This window comes from Callospermophilus lateralis, chromosome 7, assembly GCF_048772815.1.
Source record: "Callospermophilus lateralis isolate mCalLat2 chromosome 7, mCalLat2.hap1, whole genome shotgun sequence".
In the NCBI taxonomy this organism is placed as follows: domain Eukaryota; kingdom Metazoa; phylum Chordata; class Mammalia; order Rodentia; family Sciuridae; genus Callospermophilus; species Callospermophilus lateralis.
This window is the reverse complement of record NC_135311.1, coordinates 27,654,592-27,668,949: the sequence shown is the minus strand read 5'-3', so window position 1 is coordinate 27,668,949 and position 14,358 is coordinate 27,654,592. Positions and strand designations below refer to the sequence as shown.

Sequence of the window (14,358 nt, the reverse complement as noted above, 5' to 3'; positions counted from 1 at the left end):
CATGTCATAGTCGCTAATCTGGTGCTTCCCGTGCAGTCCATGACCTCGATGGATCACGCCAGCTTTTGTGCGTGTGTCTGACTGTCTCTTGCTCCCCACTCTTTCTCTTCCATGTGCTAGGCACAAACAGGGTCTGGGCTCCAGCCCTCAGTGTAAACTGTGAGTAGACTGACCGTTGTGTGAGATGGGTATTGACTCTGAGTGCCCAAGGCACATGACTAGCTCTGCCACAGTCAGGGAAAAGCTTCAAAGAGAAGGGATATGTATACTGGGTTTTGAGAAATAAATAGGAGTTCACCAGAGAGGGAGTAGGAGGAAGGGAACCCCAAGCCAGAAGTATGAAAGACCAGGGTGCTTTTGATGAGGAGTAAGTTCATTGAATTTAATGTTCAGAACACAAAAGAGTGAGGAAAAAATTTCCAGAAGACGATGGGGAGTCCTGGGGCATCCATGAGTTGTTTGTCTCAACCTCCCCTCTTATAAAATCTTGGACTTCTTCCTGGTTGGAACTCACTGAATCGCCTGTAGCTCTCCCATGAGGCTCTGATTTCTAGCCTGAGAGAAGTGGGCAGGCTCCAGAAGATTGAGAGGACGTTCATAATGGACACCCATGAGCACCTGTGAAGGCCAGCATGCCTTCCAGGTGCGGGTGGTCCCTCCCCGCTCTGTTGATGGAGGCCTTAGGAGGATTGTTTTTTAAAAAAACACAAAATACCTGGGGCTGGGGTTGTGGCTCAGTGGCAGAGCACTCCCCTAGCACGCGTGAGGCCCTGTGTTCGATCCTCAGCACCACAAAAAAATAAATAAAATAAAGATATTATGTCCATCTACAACTAAAAAACAATTAAAAAACAAAACGAAACACCCTTCACCCAGTTGGGTGTGGTGGTGTATACCTATGATTCCAGTGACTTGGGAGGCTGAGGTAGGAGGATTTAAAGTTCAAAGCTGCCTCAGCAACTTAGCAAGACCCTGTCTCAAAATAAAAAATTAAAAGGGCTGGGTTTGTAGCTCAATGGCAAAATGTTCTCTAGTACAAAAAAACAAAACAAAACAACAACAACAAAAAAAAACAAAGAATCAAAATCATGCAAAAAATAAATAAATAAATAAAGAGGAGTTACAGAAGTCCTTTCTCAGGAGGACTATGATTATATTCTTCTTTTCTGTAATCTGTATTAGGCACAGTAAAGGCCCCTATTTCCTTACTCACAATACCAAAATCCAAATTGCATTGAAAAAAAATTGCTCTCTTTGGGTTTGTTGCCCTAGAATTCATTTGGAAGCAGACTACCTGCACAGATGTGAGGTTATTTATAGTCCTTATTGATTCATTTGGTGTGAAGATTCATATTCGGCTGCCAAAGTCCTAATGTGTTTTATTACAGGGTGCTGCCCTGGGCCCACTGGAAGTGTGATGTAATTTTGTGGCATATGCACCATGTTACCTTCCTAAAATAAAATCAGAAATGAAAGCCTAAAGTCCAAAACCAGTCTGCCTCCAGGGCTTGGGTTCCCTCTATAAAGAAGATACTATTTTGTTATCTTAAAAAGCCGAGCCCCTGTCTGGAGGTGTAGCTCCAAGGTAGGACTCTTGCCTAGCATGTGTGAGGCCCTGGGTTTCGTTCCCAGTAGCGAAAATAACAAAACAAAACAAAACAAATCAGACTTCCACCTGTGCAACCATGGTGAGCCTAATGGTGTGGATAGCCCTGCCCCATTTCTCTGACCATCAGTCTCCCTTGCTCCACCATGAACCACTGAAACCGCTCCACCCATCTGAACCCCCTCTTCTCCTCTCCTCCACTCATCACAGCAGATGAGCTCACCTCCTGCTTTACAAGGTAAACACAGGTCACCAAGTCAGAAGCTCTCTCTACCTACACAGGCAGAAACTGAATGTACGAACCTACCTGCTGATACCCATCCTGTCCCCCTTCTCTCTCCAACTAATGGATAGCCAGGAACTCAGAGAGGCTCTACCCCGCCCATATCCCTGCCTTCCATCATCTTTTAAATATAGCATGGTGAAGCTTTTCCATCCCACAAAGACCATGTAACCTGCAAACGAGCAATCCTCACTGACTCCATGGCCGCCTCCTGATAATGCCCTTCTCCCTTCCATCCCAAGGTTACCTGCCCAGGGACTTGCCTGTGTACCTCCACTTCCTCTGCTCTGCTTCCCTCCTCTCCTCCCTCCACTTGACATCCAGACCCTCTGTCCCTGAACAGCCCTCCTGGACCTCTGTGCTGCTGACTCTCTCCCTTGGCATCTGCCACTGGACAGCACTGGCCTTTCCTGCTCACCTCTCTCCCCAGAATTTCCTCCTGCCTGCTTCTCTAGATCCCTTGGAGAAGATCCTTCCTCTTCCCTGCATTAAATTTTATAAACTGACTGACCTGGCTCTGGCCTCTTCTCACTGTCCATCCACTGCCTGCTCCACACAACTACACCTCCAGCTGTGCTCTCTCCTCAGAAGCCCAGACTCATTTGCCCAGCTGCCTGCTTGGCAGCTCCTCCAGGAGATCTTTTTTTATCCACCTTTGGTACTGGGGATTGAACCCAGGGGCACTTTACCACTGAGCCACATCCCCAGCCCTTTTTATTTTGAGACAGGATCTCACTAAGTTGCTTAGGACCTTGCTAAGATGCTGAGGCTGGAGGCTTCAAACTTGCAATCCTCCTGCCTCCCAAGCGGCTGGGATTACAGGTGTGCGCCACTGTAGCTGGCTGTTCTGCAGAATGTCTTATGAACACGTTAAGCTCAACCTATGCAGAGCTAATGTCTTGTCAGCCCTGCGCAACCCCACCAACCTGCTCCTCTTCCCTGTTCCATTTCCACATGCTCAGCACGCAGGCCAGAAATGTGGCTGTCACCTTTCCTCTTCCTCTCCAATCCATCCCTAAGGTCTTTTGGTGTCTTCTGCTTGAATTCCTCCATCAGCAGCACCTGCCCCTGGGCAAAGTCACCACCTCCTGCCTCCTGGACCCCAGATGGTGCTTCCTCACGTCTCCTGTGCTGCATCCGTTCTACTCTTTTTGGAAATGCACATCTGATTGTGTCCTTTCTTCTTCAACCCTTTCGTGATTTCCTGGATCAAGAGCTTTCTTAGGATAAAGACAGGAAATTCCTCCAGGCCCTTGACTCCCCTGCCTCTCCCAGCCTCACCTGTACCCTCTCCTTATCGTCCCCTGCCGGCCACCTCCATTCCCCTTTGCACACCTCCCTCTGTGCCACCCCAGGACCTCTGCCCACAACCCCTGTCAGATGTCAGCTCCCTGGTCTCCTGGCTCATGCTGACCCCCTGCTATAGGCTCTCTGAGCATTAGGTGTCTGGCTTTCAGAGCCCCTGTCACATTTGCAGTTTGGCATCTGTTGGTGGGATCAACTGACCAAGGTCCATCTCTCCAACTGGAGCATAAACTCCCCGAATCCTGGGACCCCGCCCACTTTCTCTCCCGCGTGTCCCTGCCTTGAGAAACAGACACTTAAAGAAAAATGGATGTAAAAAGGCTTTGGAAATTGCCCACACCATCCAAATGCCAGTGTGGTTCAGGCCCTCATCAGGTCTAAGGGCAGAAAGAGCCTTAGGTAAGGGCTGTCTCTGTCCAGGAAGTGTCCGGTCCTATGTGTCAGGTGGTGCACTGGGGTGGGGGGCTTCTGTGACCTGGAGAGTGTGGATGTGTGTGGAGGAGCCTTGGACCTCTTTTTCTGAGAAAGGGGAGATTGGGAAGGCAGGAGGAGGCAGAGGAAATGTCAAGGAGACATGGGTTTTTTCCAGTTCTCTTGTACTGTTGGGAAGGCTATTCACTGCACCCGATAGTCTAAATGAATGGCGCTCCCTAGAGTTGTGCACCACACAACCATATGTGATGGCCTTGGCCATGTTCCTTAGTCTGACAGCTCCATGGCAAGAAATATAGCAGTTAAAATTAACTGAGAATTTACTATGTAAGCATTCAACATTTATTTTATCTTGCTTAGTCCTCACAATAATCCTCTGAAGCCGATGCTTTTGTTATGTATGCTTTGCACTTGGGAATACTGCTTAGAGGGGTTAGATGAATTGCCCAAGTTCAACAGCTTCTCTTTTTGTTTGGTACCGGGGTTTGAACCCATGCCCAGCCCTTTTTAATATTTTATTTAGAGACAGGGTTTCACTGAGTTGTTTAGGGCCTCCCTAAGTTGCTGAGGCTGGCTTTGAACTTACTATCCTCTCGCCTAAGCCTGAGCTACTGGGATTACAGGTATGAACTCAGTTGAGGCTGAGGAAAGGGGGTGTGGAGGGAAGCCCCTGCACATGAGTAAGCCTGTGTCTCTTTCCTCCCACCTCACACAGCTGGACAAGATGCTGGATCCCCAGGTGTGGCGGGAGGCAGCCACACAGGTCTTCTTTGCCCTGGGGCTGGGCTTCGGTGGGGTCATCGCCTTCTCCAGTTACAACAAGCAGGACAACAACTGCCACTTTGATGCCGCTCTGGTGTCCTTCATCAACTTCTTCACCTCGGTGTTGGCCACCCTCGTGGTGTTTGCTGTGCTGGGCTTCAAGGCCAACATCATGAATGAGAAGTGTGTGGTCGAGTAGGTGGCTTCTCTGCCCTGGTCCTTCCTTCCCAGCCAGGAGTGGGCAGGAGTGGGCAGGTGGCCATGCAGGCAGACAGTTCCCTCCACTTCACTGAGCAATAAGACGCATGCATGCAGCATCGTCTGTCCCTAGCCCGGGCTCACAGGGACCTGTCTGGGTGTCTGGGAGGTGCCCCAGGACCCCACTCCTGTCTTCCTACCTGGCATTCTCCCCTTTGTGCTGCAGAAATGCTGAGAAAATCTTAGGGTACCTCAACTCCAACGTCCTGAGCCGGGACCTCATCCCACCTCACGTCAACTTCTCCCACCTGACCACCAAGGACTATGCGGAGATGTACAACGTCATCATGACCGTGAAGGAGGACCGGTTCTCAGCCCTGGGCCTAGATCCCTGCCTCCTGGAAGATGAGTTGGACAAGGTGTGGGGATAGGCTGCCCTTCCCAGGACAGGCAGGAACCCAGGGACGGGCCACGGGTGGCTGGAGCTTGGGCACAGGCCTTGGAGAGCTCACGGGAGTCAGTAGCCTACATGGCAGGTATGGACCTACTGTGTGTCCAGAAGAAGAGAGAGGAGGAAGGTGTCAGCCAGTGGTGCCCTGAACTAGGTGTAAGTCTAAACGAGCAACAGAGGGAACCACAGAATCCACAGTCAGTGTGGGGTGACTTCCTGTATAACGGATGGGCTTCTGTGAGCTGGGTACTGTGTATGAAATGCACTATACTCTTGTGTGAAATAGACATGTTAGTGTCTTTCCTTTGCTCTCCATCTCCTGTGAACCTCATGGTAGCTCGATGAGTTTGGTTTTAATATTGTCCCCTACTTTACCAATGAATAGTCTGCAAGTTGGGGGACTTGATCAAGGTCTCAAGTGAGTAAGTGGGCCAGCCACGTTCAAATCCAGGTGGTCAGATCCAGAGCATGGGTTCTGGCTTACCCCTTGTAGCTTCCACCCCCTTGCTCAGCTGTGCCCACTCCAGCTGCCATGGCCATGATGACTTTAGGTGGAAAGATGTTGTCCCCTCATTAGCTCAGGCCCAAGTTTGGGCACCTTGTTTCTATTTCTGTTTGCATAGCTGGGCACTTTTCAAAACGACTATTTGTTAGAAGGGGTCATCAGACAGAGACATACCCATAGGGTCCAGGAAACCTGGCTGGAGCAGAGGCTTACATGGGACAGGACCAGCTCCCATAGGCTGTGCCGACTGTGCCCTTCTTCATGGGACCAGAAGCTTCCTCTAAATCCTACCTGAGCTCCATGTCAAAAGTCAGCTCCACTGGAGCAAGGGAGCTGCGTTCACATCCCTGACCCCTTCCCAGGGGATCAAGAGCAAATGAGGACAATCTGGGGACCCCTGGCTGTCTTTTCCCCCAGGTGACAAGTAGAAGACAGGACATGCCCTTCCATGCTCCATGAAAGCCTGCCCCCTTCTTTTGGGTTGTGAATAAAACTAGGGTCATAGCAGTTCTTCAATGCCCTGCAACCTCAATAGTATCCAACTGTCACTTGCTCAGGTGGGGCACACATTCCTTCACAATCACTGGGCACCACAGGACAACATGGCTGAGATGTCGGCAGCAGTTTCATAGCTTGTCTTCCTATTAGAGCCACCTGGGGGGCTTTGTAAAGCCCCAAAGCAGCAGCATCCCAGACCAATTAAATCATTGTCCCTGGGAGGCGACTTAGGCGTCAGTGATTTTAAAGACTCCAGTTTGCTTCCAGTGGCCACACCTGAGGCCAAGGTATTAAGGTCTGGAGTTCAGAAGCTCAGAGCTGGGGGCAGCAGGGGTGGCTGGGGCAATCGGGGAAGATGTCTTAGGAGGGCAGGGTCTTGTGCTGGGTGTATTCCCAGACAGGAGCAAATTGATCTGAATGACTCTGATCCTTATAGGAGATAGATTCCATCTCCCCACCCTGGAAGTCCAGAACTGGGGCTTTCATACCCACCACAAGGAGATTCTGAGGCCTACTCAGTTTAAGACCATGACCCACACCAGCAGGATTCAGGCGGAGGTGGGGAGTCCCTGTGCAGGAGGGAACAGTGATTCCTAAAGCTCCCGGAGCAGTGGTAAGGCAGCAGGGGGTTCCTGGGTGGGGTGGCCCTCACAGGCCCTTGCTCTCCTCCCTACCCTCAGTCCGTGCAGGGCACAGGCCTGGCCTTCATCGCCTTCACGGAGGCCATGACACACTTCCCCGCCTCCCCATTCTGGTCCGTCATGTTCTTCCTGATGCTTATCAACCTGGGCCTGGGCAGCATGATTGGGACCATGGCGGGCATCACCACGCCCATCATTGACACGTTCAAGGTGCCTAAGGAGATGTTTACAGGTAACTCTTCCCTGCAGCCCTACCTGGTCCCACAGCTGCCCACACAGATACAGTAATCGGGTTCTTCTCACTTCTGGGTTCTGAGTGGGTCATTCAGGACCTCAGGCCCAGAAGACCCTGCACCCCTCCCTCATCGGGATAAAGCAAGAACCTGGCTATGGCACTTGGCCACCTGCACTTAGGAGCCAGGGGGACAAAGCTATTTGGAAATCTGGGCCAACCCTGAGCTACGACCCTTGCTGGGGTTTGCCTGCCCCACCTCCCGAGGGCCTGCTGACTTGTCCTAGGCAGGGATACCCCCTCTCTGCATCCTGTTCCACCCTCTGCCCCTACTGAGTTGAGCTGGGCTCTCACCTGCATCCCCAGCGAGGAGCATCTTGCTGTTCTCAAATGGGGAAACTGAGGTGGAGAAAAGGAGCCTGGGAACACTCAGAAGAATCATTTTTAAGTTTAATACAGCAATTAAGTGGAGCAGCTGCTATGGGTTAGGGGCTGTGCTAGGGGCAGGACTGGGGGAGAAGAGAGGAGACCCATGCCTTCCTCAAGATGCTTCCTCCTGGTAGATGGGGAGCTCAGCACCTCAGCATGGGGTCCCTCCTGCATGGCTGTACCTCCAGGGGGAACAGTGTGATGGGAGGGACCTGGGTGCCCCCACAGACCCCCAGGGCCCTGCCCACCCTGCACCTTTGCCCCCACACCGGCCTCCCGGCTCTCTGTAGTGGGCTGCTGTGTCTTTGCATTCTTCGTGGGGCTGTTGTTCGTCCAGCGCTCCGGAAACTACTTTGTCACCATGTTTGATGACTACTCGGCCACCCTGCCACTCACCGTCATCGTCATCCTTGAGAACATCGCTGTGGCTTGGATCTATGGAACCAAGAAGTAAGGGGGACAAGCAGGGAAGAGGTGGGGTGTGGAGGAGGGTCCCATCCCATCATGATTTCCTGGCCCGCGCGTCCTGTGTTCCCAGTGTTGCTTGCAGATCGGGGCAGGAGATTATAGAATCAAAATATCAGAGTTAAAACCCTGCCTTTTAAGCTAGGCACGGTGGTACACGACTGTAATCCATGGATCCTTGATCCTGAGGCAGTAGGATGGCAAGTTCAAAGCCAGCCTCTGCAACAGTGAGGCGCTAAGCAATTCAGTGAGGCCCTGTCTCTAAATAGAATACAAAATAGGGCTGGGGATGAGGCTCAATGTTGAGTACCCCTGAGTTCAATCCCCAGTACCAAAAAACCCCAAAACAACAACAACAACAACAAGTCCTGCCTTGTAGCACGGGAAACTGAGGCCTAGAGAGAGTCATGGCTACCCAGGCCTCTTGGCTAGTAAGAGCTAAAGTCAGGCTGAGGTCCTGTGTTTAGGTTCTGAGACCAGCCTAAACTTTCGTAAATTACCACAGTCCCTTTCCTGAACACCTGTCCTTTATCAGAATTCTGCTAAGCTTGTTAAGCACTTGGTGGAGGCACCAGGGTCCCCAGTGCTCAAAGAACGTGTAGATTTCAGCAGCCTGATTCTCAAAATTGTGATTTGGGCCTCAAATTTGGGTTCAGGCAAGGTAAGAGGATTCCGCAATAAGAAAGGATGGAGTGACATGGCCTACCGCTAAGGTAGACTTCCCACTCACTGTCAGCTCCTGACTTCATCCCTCCTTTAAGGAAAAAATCAGTGTCCCCAAGAAGCTCCAGGACTCGGCCCTTCCTACTCTCTCAGCTCCAGAAGTGACCTCACTGTCCTTCTGGGCAAGGCCCAGGACCCCTTCTAACCACTCCGTCTGGCCCTCCCTGATGCCTAGACCTGGACTGGGAATAGGGGCTCTTTCACAGGGATGGTCTGCTTCTGAAGAGAGTGCAGGAGGGACAGGAAGGGGTAAGAGAGGAGCACTCCCAGACAGGCACAGCAGTGCACACCTGTAATCCCAGCTACTCAGGAGCCCAGGGCAGGAGGATCACAAGTTCAAGGCCAGCCTGGCAACTCAACAAGACCCTGTCTGAAAGTAAAATGATCAATCAATTAATAAGGCTAGGGATATAGCTTAGTGGTAGAGCACTTGTCTAGCATGCATGAAGCCCTGAGTTCAATCACCAGTATTAAAAAACGAGAGTGGGGCAGGGGTGGGTGGTGTGTAGTGGGCTGTAGTGGGCTGCTGCATCCACCACCCAACCCTGGGTTGGAAGACACTGCTAGAGGGGCTCTGATTACACATGCCATGGGCTCCTTTGGCATTCTGATGATGCCCCTGTACCCCTCTTAGAATATTGTTTTTTAAATGCATAGGATAAAATATATAGGATTAGATAGGAAACTAATTATATTGAAAAATAACAAAATACTGTCTAAATCTGTAAAACAGAAATGTACATGTACTTTATATGTATCACATAAAGCTACAAGATCTAGTTGTGGAAATAGTAATTTCAAAGTAGTGATGAATATAAATGAGGTCTCTAGGTATCTAACAACTGTCATGTAAAATTAAAATACCTTGTGATTTCATCTATCTGGTGACAAAGTCACAGATACAGTTGACTCCTGTGGTTACGTGCATTTATAATAGGAGCAGTTGCCAGGTTTCAGTGAGGTGGAATTGAGGTAAAGATGATTTTTGTGTGCATTCAAATACACAGCCTGCCTGCCTCCTACAGTTCCAGCACAGAACCTACAGCTAGAAATCCCCAGTCAGGATGCTAGGGAAGTGCACTTTCACATTTTCTCCAGCAGGGGGAGACTTGAGCCAGGTCAGTTTGGGGGCCCAGGGCTCTGTGAACTGGAGCCCTCTAAGGGTCTGTTCCTCTGGCCAGGGCATGTCTGTTGCCTCTCGGTGGAACAGCTTGTAAGGTAGTCAGAGCAGGCCAGCCAGGCCTCACACCCGTGAGCATTGAACATGAAGCCTAGAAAAGTCCAGGAGGGACTGATCAGAGAAGGTTTCCTGGAGGAGGTGGCCATGCGGGAAGGGGAGGCTCAGAGGTGCAGGTGCCAACTGCTGGCTTCTCTGCTGTGCCTGGCAGGTTCATGCAGGAGCTGACAGAGATGCTGGGCTTCCGACCCTACCGCTTCTATTTCTACATGTGGAAGTTTGTGTCTCCACTGTGCATGGCTGTGCTCACCACGGCCAGTATCATCCAGCTGGGGGTGACACCCCCGGGCTACAGCGCCTGGATCAAGGAGGAGGTGAGGGGTGTTCCCCAGGGAAACCCAGGGACATTTGCAGCTTGTCTAGCATGCATGAAGCCCTGAGTTCAACCACCAGTACTAAAAAACGAGAGCGGGATGGTGGTGGTGGGGAGGGAGGTGCAACAGGTCTTCGGAATAAACTTTTATATGGCAGCTATCCTGCTGGGTGCTTTGCACAGCTACTCTGGAATCCTTACAACGGCCCAAAGAGAAAGGTGGCATTGTCTCTATAGCACAAGTGAGGAAACTGAGTCTTTAACCCATATTCTCTCTCAGTGTCTATGGAGGAGTAGACACATTTTACATTCTACATTTTACAGATGTAGAAACAGATGTTTAACTAAGGTGACCAGCTAAAAACCCAAGTAGCACCCTGGTGAGAGGAGTGGGAGGCCTTAGGCATGGGCAGGAAGAGGCTGGCCTAGAGGCCTGGGCGGGGCGGGGGGGGGCGGGTAAACACTCAGTGCTGGCAGCAACCCTCACTGCCACCTGCCTCCAGGCTGCAGAACGCTACCTGTATTTCCCCAACTGGGCCATGGCGCTTTTGATCACCCTCATCGTTGTGGCAACCCTGCCCATCCCTGTGGTGTTCGTGCTTCGGCACTTCCACCTGCTCTCCGATGGCTCCAACACCCTCTCTGTGTCCTACAAGAAGGGCCGCATGATGAAGGATGTCTCCAACCTGGAGGAGAACGATGAGACCCGCTTCATCCTCAGCAAGGTGCCCAGCGAGGCACCCTCCCCCATGCCCACCCACCGCTCCTACCTGGGGCCTGGCAGCACGTCACCCCTGGAGAGCAGCGGCAACCCCAATGGACGCTATGGAAGTGGCTACCTCCTGGCCAGCACCCCTGAATCAGAGCTGTGACCACTGCCCCAACCCTGCCCACCTCTCCCACCACGCCCAACCTGCCCACTGGTCTGGGTCTGGCCTCTTCCTTCACAGTGGCCACCAGACCCAGGCCAGGCCCTCTGCCCAAGGAGAGAGGGTCACACCCTGCCTCATTCCCATCCCAATCCTGGCAGACTCTGCTCCCTAGCCCTGATCAGGGAGCTGGGAGCAGCACTGTCCCCCAATCCAGGCCCTCAATCCATCTAACCCTTAGAACCTTTCACCAAATTGCAGCCATGTAACCAGAACAATCAAGATGTCCTGATTCCCAGTTCAGAGAAGACTCCGAATGGCTACTTTGGAGGTCATTCCATCCTCCTCTCTCCTTGCAACCTGCCACCTGAAGTTCTGGGGTGTGGGACAGGGTCCCCCTATACTATCAGGTGGTGGTGGGGAGAGGCCTCAGGGCCTGGGGGCAGTCTGCCGTAAGAACAGGACTCACCCTCCTGCCCAACCCAGACTGTCTGCTGCTGGGCCAAGAGGCTGCCTGATTAAAGGCTGGGTTGGAGGACAGGTGTGCCAGGAGTGTGCAGAAGCCCCCAAGGCCTGTTTTGTGAGGAAGGTGGTACCCCTAGCTTGAGCAAGAACCTTGGCACCAAAGGGGACTTGTTGGCCCCTGGCTCTAGTTAGAAACTTTGGATGTCCTTGCCCCTGCCTAGGGCAGGTGGGGTATGCTCCTGCATTCTGCCTGGGTGGGCAATGACAAGGTTCAGAACCTCCCCACCTCCGTTAGAGGGCTTAGCCTTCTCCCAGCCCCTTCCATCCAACTCAAAACCCAGGGTGGTGGCCTCTGCCTTCTTTCTCCAAAGAGAAGGGGACAGTGCAAGGTAAGGTTTCCAGAGCACAGCTTGATGGTTCTCAGCACAATTTGATGGTTTGGAGCACAATTGTGAAGCACACGCCCTCTCCCCTCACCCGGGGCCCAATTTTCTCTCTAGTGGCAGCTTCTCCCCTGGAATGGGCATCCCTGTAGTTCAGGAGCTCACTCCCAGGAAGTCTTGTTCCTGGAGAAAGACAGATAATTTCACTGCCCTTTTTGGGCCACCACTCACTCCCCTTGTTGCACAAGCACAGACACCAGTGTTGCACGTTGGATGCAGACACCTTGGAAATCTCGCCCAAGCTTCCCTGGCCTGCGGTGGGCAGCGCTCTTGGCAATGCCGTGGACATTGGAGGCTGCTAAGGGCAAAGTGGAGCCTCTGTCATGCGGCCTAGTGCCTGCAAGAGGCTACAGCTGATGGCAGCGAGCCCACCCTTACCTTCAAGCCTCCCCTGCAAGACGGGCTGCCTGTGAGGATCAGAACCAGATCCAGAATAAATGTCTGCAGAGAGATGGATGGATAGGTGTACAGAGGGATGGACAGATGGATGGATGAGTGGATGAATGGATGGATCAGTGGATGGATAGAAGTCAGTCAGGCTTCAGAATGTCTGCACTCTGGGGGACAGAGACGGAGCAGGCCACAGTCCTAGGCTTGGGCATCTTCATAGAGGGTGCCAAGTCCCTCTTGTGATCCTGAATACTCTCAGCACTGGGAGGGACAGACTAAGCCCAGGTCCCTTCCTTTACCCCTGAGTCCTCTGCTGCCACGCTCTCCCTGCCTGCCATTTCCCTTACTCAACCCTCCCCCACATCTTCTGTCATTTCTAGCCCTCTCAGCCCCACCTGTCCTTCCTGAGTGTTTGAGAGGAAAGGGAGACCCATATTTCCCCAAAGAGAGGCCCTCTCACCTGACAACACCTCCTACCTGGCTCCATGCCTGATCCCAAGCGGAATTAGCAACAGGAAAAGCGAGGCCCCAGGAGAGACTCTGCGCTGTCTATACTGTTCTATATGCTATTTCTATTGTACATTCAATCTGTACATGTGGGTGTAAATGCTGTGAAATGACAAACCCAATATTATACTGTGGCTGGTGGACTATTTTCATCCTCAGTGCTGTACAGATCTATTTTCATTGTATATTTAATATATTTTTAATTTTGTAGCATGGCTGGGCCAGGCCCCAGCCTGCGTGCCTGTGGGAGGAGGCTGCGCTGGGGCTGTCTGCTTGCTCATTGTGGGCTCAGTAGTGTTCATCGTAGACTTGTGCTGTGGGCTGGGCCCTGGCCTGGCAGTGTCTTTGTTGTGTTAGATGTCAGACGTAGGGCCCAGAGCTTGGTTGTGTGTGTGTGTGTGTGCGTGCGTGTGTGGTATGTGTGCACATGCGTGGGTGTGGGTGTTTGTAGGGTGCTGATTTGTGACCCTTAGTGTTCGCCATGCTCCTGAAGACCATGCTGCCCCCCTCTTCTTCCTCCTCTCAGCTCTGAGCGAGGCCTCAGGACAAGTGCCCCAGGAAGCTTCGGCTTGGGCTTTGACGGTTGCCTTCACATCTCTGGTGGGAGGCAGGGGGAAAAAAAAGTCCCCGAATTTATTTTCCAGTAAACCTCTTGCTGTTCTCACAGGAGTCTCGGCTCCTTGGCAGGGAAGGTCCTGGGTTTCTTGGGTCTCACTGCACCTCTGCCCTGCATTTGTCTCTGAGAGGATCCTGACTTCCCAAAAAGGGACAACGTCTGGCTGTGCTTCTGACGCCTCTGCTCACCGGAGGAGCTGGATCCAGCTTCCCTGGAGGAGCAAAAGGTGGCCAGAGAGGGGCAGACCCCCAAGTCCCTGCCCAGGATCCCCACCTGCTGGCTTTGGTGCTGTCCATGCAGTGCCCACCAGGAGGCAGAGGGGCTCCAGGCTGTGAGCGGCTGAGCTGGGTAAGCAGGGCCATGCCTGTGAGAGGACTGTGCCCGGCCCCAGTCACCTGCTTCTTGCTCAGGGAGCTTTCGCCCTCTCCACTGAGGTGATGTGAGCCCAGGGCCCCAATTGAGGTGGACAGGTGGGGCACACAAGGCAATGCAGGTGAGGTAGGCGTCTGCCTTCCAGCAATAACTCTGCAGGGACTGCTGCTTTCTTAGTGCCAGGAGAAGCCCACTCAAGTCAGCCTGTGTCAGCCAAGAGGCTGGGCCTGGGCCCGGGCCCCACGCAGGCCTGCAGTATTGTCAGGCAGGTGGATGCCCTTTTGCCCTTCCTCATGGTTGCACGCCCCCCCCCCACCAGAGCACTCCCCACTGTGAAAAAGAGAAGTGAGATTTAACTGTTCATAAAGCACCTGACTTCCCCGAGTACCTCCAGGTCCTTCCACTAGCCCTGAAACATGGGGGGCTGCTGTCCCTTCACTGGGGCCCAATGACCTGGGCTAGGGGAAAAAGGTCCAGGCTCCCTTCTCATGGAAAGCCCTGCTTTGTACAGACCCAAGCACACACACCAGGCAGTCACTTTGGGTCCTGGTGCAAGTTCGGATCAGTTCAAGTCCATGTGTCCCATGGCTGGTCAGAGCCCTGGGCCAGGACCATT

The 14,358-nt window shown here is 52.5% G+C and overlaps 1 protein-coding gene across 2 annotated transcripts in view; it reads left to right on the top strand.

Moving 5' to 3' along the window:
• Positions 1 to 11,217, top strand: part of Slc6a17 (solute carrier family 6 member 17) — a 28,999-nt gene extending 17,782 nt beyond the window's left edge. Inside the window, exons 6-11 of one of the 2 annotated variants that reach the window (XM_077110114.1) lie at positions 4,342 to 4,583; positions 4,813 to 5,005; positions 6,730 to 6,913; positions 7,633 to 7,792; positions 9,919 to 10,081; positions 10,584 to 11,217. In XM_077110114.1, coding sequence (XP_076966229.1) covers positions 4,342 to 4,583; positions 4,813 to 5,005; positions 6,730 to 6,913; positions 7,633 to 7,792; positions 9,919 to 10,081; positions 10,584 to 10,952 — 1,311 coding nt within the window. In that variant the 3' untranslated portion in view covers positions 10,953 to 11,217. Of the gene's footprint in view, positions 1 to 4,341; positions 4,584 to 4,812; positions 5,006 to 6,720; positions 6,914 to 7,632; positions 7,793 to 9,918; positions 10,082 to 10,583 lie in introns of both variants that reach the window. The other variant, XM_077110113.1, reaches the window with a different exon arrangement.
• The last annotated feature ends 3,141 nt before the right edge of the window (positions 11,218 to 14,358 follow it).